General features: G+C 53.4%; 1 protein-coding gene across 1 annotated transcript; it reads right to left on the reverse strand.

Moving 5' to 3' along the window:
* Positions 1-1569: 1569 nt before the first annotated feature.
* On the reverse strand, positions 1570-4010 carry LOC148090541 (uncharacterized protein CXorf49 homolog). The gene is made up of 4 exons (XM_087813384.1): positions 3357-4010; positions 2449-2517; positions 2180-2225; positions 1570-1610 (listed from the first exon to the last, which is right to left on the reverse strand). Exons 1-4 carry the CDS (start codon positions 4008-4010, stop codon positions 1570-1572), a joined length of 810 nt encoding a protein of 269 aa, XP_087669510.1.
* Between the last annotated feature and the right edge of the window lie 228 nt (positions 4011-4238).

The raw sequence follows: 4238 nt of genomic DNA on the forward strand, positions 1-4238 counted from the left end.
CTCACAGATGTGCGGGCCCAGGCCCACAGGCACGGAGGCAGTGGGCAGCACGACTGCCATTCGTGGGGCGGGGGTGGCAGAGTGGGGCCTGGGCCCAGATTGGCGGTGGCAGTGGTGGCTGGGATATAAATGATATGAAACCCCTGACCCCTTGACCATCCATTTCTATTTACCTGTGAGCAGTTCCCCCAAGTTGTCCCAGAGTCAGCAGAACAGATACATGTCCCCCTTTTTGTTCCAAATCTCGCTATGCTGTGACTTCTGTGTCCACCCCTCTACTGAAACTGAGGAGAGAGAAGTGACATGTGAGGGCAAGAGAGGAAATGAGGACGATGCGGAGGTTCTGGCTGAGTGGTCCCTGCTTGTGCTGGTACCAGTGGGAGGTAATGAATCCAGAAAGAGGACTGGGCCTGGGAAGGGGGAAGACTGTTGTGTAATAGCTGCTGAAATGACCATGGAGGAGAAGCCGGCCGACGCACGGCAGAGAATAAAGGGAGAGAGGGGAGAACCAGGACGATGATCCAAATGAGGAGAGGGGAGAAAGGCTGGACCTCTGGAAGAAGGACATTCGTTTCTGCTGAGAGGGAGGTGAGTGTGGGGATGCGACCCCAGGTAGAGGGGTGAGGAAGTACAGTGCAGTGTGAGGAGGGGCAGAGCCGCACGTTCCCCAGCCTGAACCTCTCCTAGAGAGAAGCAGACCATGGGATCTGAGAAGGACTTCAATTTATTTATCTTTATTTTTATTGATTGATTGATTTCAAAGAGAGAGGATGGAAGAGATAGGGGGAGGGGGGAAGGCAGGGAGAGAGAGAGAGAGGGAGGGAGAGAGAGAGAGAGAGATTGATTTGTTGTTCCACCCATTCATGCATTCATTGGTTGATGCTTGTATGTGCCTTGACTGGGGATCGAACCTGCAACCTTGACGTATCGGAATGGCGCTCTAACCAACTGAGCTACCTGGCCAGGACGAGAAGTACTTTCTTTTAAAACTGCAACAAACAGCCCTGGCTGGTGTGGCTCAGTTGGTTGGAGCATTGTCCCGTATACTGAAAGGTTGTGGGTTCCAGTCCCGGTCAGGGCACTTACCTAAGTTGCAGGTTTGATCCCACTGGGGCCCATACCCATGTTCTCTCTCACACCCATGCTTCTCCCTCCCTCCCTCCCTCCCTCCCTCCCCTCTCCCTCCCTCCCTCTCTCCCTCCCTCCCTCCTTCCCTTCCCTGTTTATAAACTCAATAGGCATATCCTCGGGTGAGGATTAAAAATAAAAAGATAAAAAAATAAAAGTGGCACAAATAGGGGACAAAAGCTGTGCTACCTCCGGAAAGAGGGAAGCCTTGGTAGGGCACAATAGGCTCATCTGATGAGAAGCGGGCAAGGAGAACAGGGGAACCTGTGTTGCTGTAGGCCCTGGATTCAACAGGTACAGCTGCTTCTGTATGTGTGTGTTCTGGGGGGGAAGTCAACCTGAAAAAGACAGCAGAGTCAAGGAGGAGCCTCCAGCCAGGGTCAGCACCCAATCTTCCCAGACTGAGATTGAGACTGTGGGAAGGGGGATGGGCCACTCACATCAAAGGCTCTGGAACTTGTCGATGAGGCACTGCATGACCACTGAAAGAGAGAAAAGGATAACTAGACACTGCAGGCACAGGAATATAGAACCTCCACCCCTCATCCCCATGGGACAAGCCTAACCCTGCAACCTGAGCCCCCTCTCTGAGCTTGGCAGTATTCAGCCCTGGGACTGACCCACCCACCTGTCACTCGAGTAAAAGGTAGACATGAAGACATGTACACTCCCTGCCAAGCAGCAGTTAAAGAGAAAATAAATGTGGTATCTCCAAACGAATTAAGAGCAGCTCTAGCACTTGTTGGCAAAGTGTGACTCAAATAATATATTTCTCCGTGGAGACATGTGATAGAAAGATGAGAGTGAGGTGTGTGTGTGTGTGTGTGTGTGTGTGTCAGAGAGTGAGAGAGAGATACAGAGAGAGAGAGAGAAAGAGAGAGAGAGAGACAGAGAGATGCACAGAAGTTTCCAGGGTCAGGCCTGCCAGAGTCTCCTTCCCACAGGAATGTTGATCCCTGGGCAGCGCCCTACACTCCCAGCCCCATACCACCCCATGTTGAGCACTAGGATGCCCTGGTCTTCCCCTGCCCTAGCCAGAGGTTGGTCATACCAAGTTGATTGCTAAGATCCTCAATTTCTCTCTGCAGCACAGGACACTAACCCAGCAGACAGGAGAGAAAGAAACTGTTAGTGTATTCTTGCCTCCTTTCTCTCCTCACTCCCCCTCTGGCGCTTACCCCACATCCCAAAGCCCAGTGGCTAGACTGAAATGGATCTTCAGTGGGAAGAAGGTAGCCTCCCTCCACAGTGGTGGGAGGGGGACAATATAAGACTGTTGAACCTGGACATAGACCTGCTGCCTAGACTAGAGAGCATTACTTGAGGGCAGTCCTGTGCTCCAGGTGGTGGCTGCTTCTCTTCCTGCGGTGGTGGATGGAGAAGTGGCCCCTGGTCACCTGAAGGAGAACACAAAATCCAGCTCCCAGGCCCAGGAGAGAGGCAGGAAGGGCCTAGCAGGATCTACAGTGAGGCGGCACCTCCCTCTGTGGACAAGTTGGCCCCGCTCTGTCCAGCATTTGTGCCCTTCTCTCCAGGGCGGCCTTCTCAGGAGCCATGGCTTCGGGCCAGCCCTATTTACACAGTTTCCGATGGGAGAACTGTATGGGTAGGCAGAGAGGGCTGGGAGCAAGACTGAGTTCCTCAGAGTGACAGAGCCAGAGTTTTCCCTCCAAATTCCCCTCCCCATAAACCAAACCCTCTAGACTCAACCTGAGGGTGGGGACACTCTGGGCTTGACTCCTTCCTGCACCATGGCCAAAAGCTGTGAATGTCTTGGAACTGGAAAGGTTTTGATCTTGGGGTCTCCACTGCTGTATCCTCCAACATGCATGGACAGGCGAGATGGCCCTGGCCTGTTTGCTGGAAGCTAAAACACATTCTGACTGGTGAGGGGGGTTGTGTGTGTGTGTGTATGTGTGTGTGTGTGTGTGTGTGTAGGGGCTGGGGTGAGGCAGGGAATAGATGATAAGTAAAAACCTAATCTCAGCCTCCTCCTTCCCAGGCCCCCTCCTGCCAGCCCCCTCATTCTCAAAGCCCCCTCCTCCCCAGCCCCTCTCTGGGAAAAAGGCCAAAAACAGCACTTGACACATATTAAGCATTTGATCCTATTAAAATGACCCCCAACGTGGCACCCTAATGAGAACCTCAAAGGACAGAAGGAGCATGTGAAAAGCTGCTTGTATTGAGGGTATGGATGGGGAAGGGAAAGAGGAAGATGGACTACTCACTTGGCCCTTTGGGGCTGGCTCGTTATTTGGGTTGGTGTCTTCTTGGGCCACCAGTTGGGACTCCCTCATCCTACTCACAGCTAGTTTCTTCCTGGAGTTGTGCTTGGGCTGTTTGGGCCCCAAAGGGACCAAGGAATATTTCTTAGCAATCCCAAGCACGGGAGGGCCAGAGATTGGAGGGAAAGTTGCTGGTGCCAGGGGAGCTCCCGAGATATAGGCCTGGGATTTTCTCCCCAGGACAACTTTTGAGACATTGCCAGCCAGAGATTTCTTCTCCGGAGGCTCCTTCTTCCTAAGTGTTGCCCGAGGCAGGTGACTAAGCCCGTCCCCCTTCTTCCCACTGACGATGCTCGGCATTTTCTTAGCTGATGACTTGTTGGGAGAAGGGATAGCCAGTTCTCCAGCAGACTCCCTTTGTATGGTTGCAGCTAATGTGCAAGGAACGGAGGACTGGAAAGCACCTGGCCCAGCAAGGACGCCCTGTCTGGACGTGTCTCCAGGATCATTGAAGCCACTGGGCTTGACTTGACTTCCTCCTTTGAAGAAAATGCTTACCCTCATGAGCTGTGGCTCAGGGAACTCATCTGATGACAGGTCAGAAAGCTCCTCGCCTGAGGGTAGAAGGTTGGGTGATGTCGGTCCCTGGAGACCCATGGTGATATTCAAATTTCGTCACTCTCTTTTAGCTTCCCAGTCCTGACCTTCCCCAAGCCCCTCAGCCAGGACTGCCCACCCCCACCCTTCCAGGGAACCCCCCACCTCCCCCCACCCAGGCCACCCTGCCCTCACCACCTTACAGTCCCTTCATCCAGGCCACCCTCCACCCAGGTTGCCATTATCCCTGCCACCTCATGGGGAACCCCTCTTCCAGGGCACCATCAC

This window comes from Miniopterus natalensis, chromosome X, assembly GCF_054644295.1.
Source record: "Miniopterus natalensis isolate mMinNat1 chromosome X, mMinNat1.hap1, whole genome shotgun sequence".
Classification (NCBI taxonomy): domain Eukaryota; kingdom Metazoa; phylum Chordata; class Mammalia; order Chiroptera; family Miniopteridae; genus Miniopterus; species Miniopterus natalensis.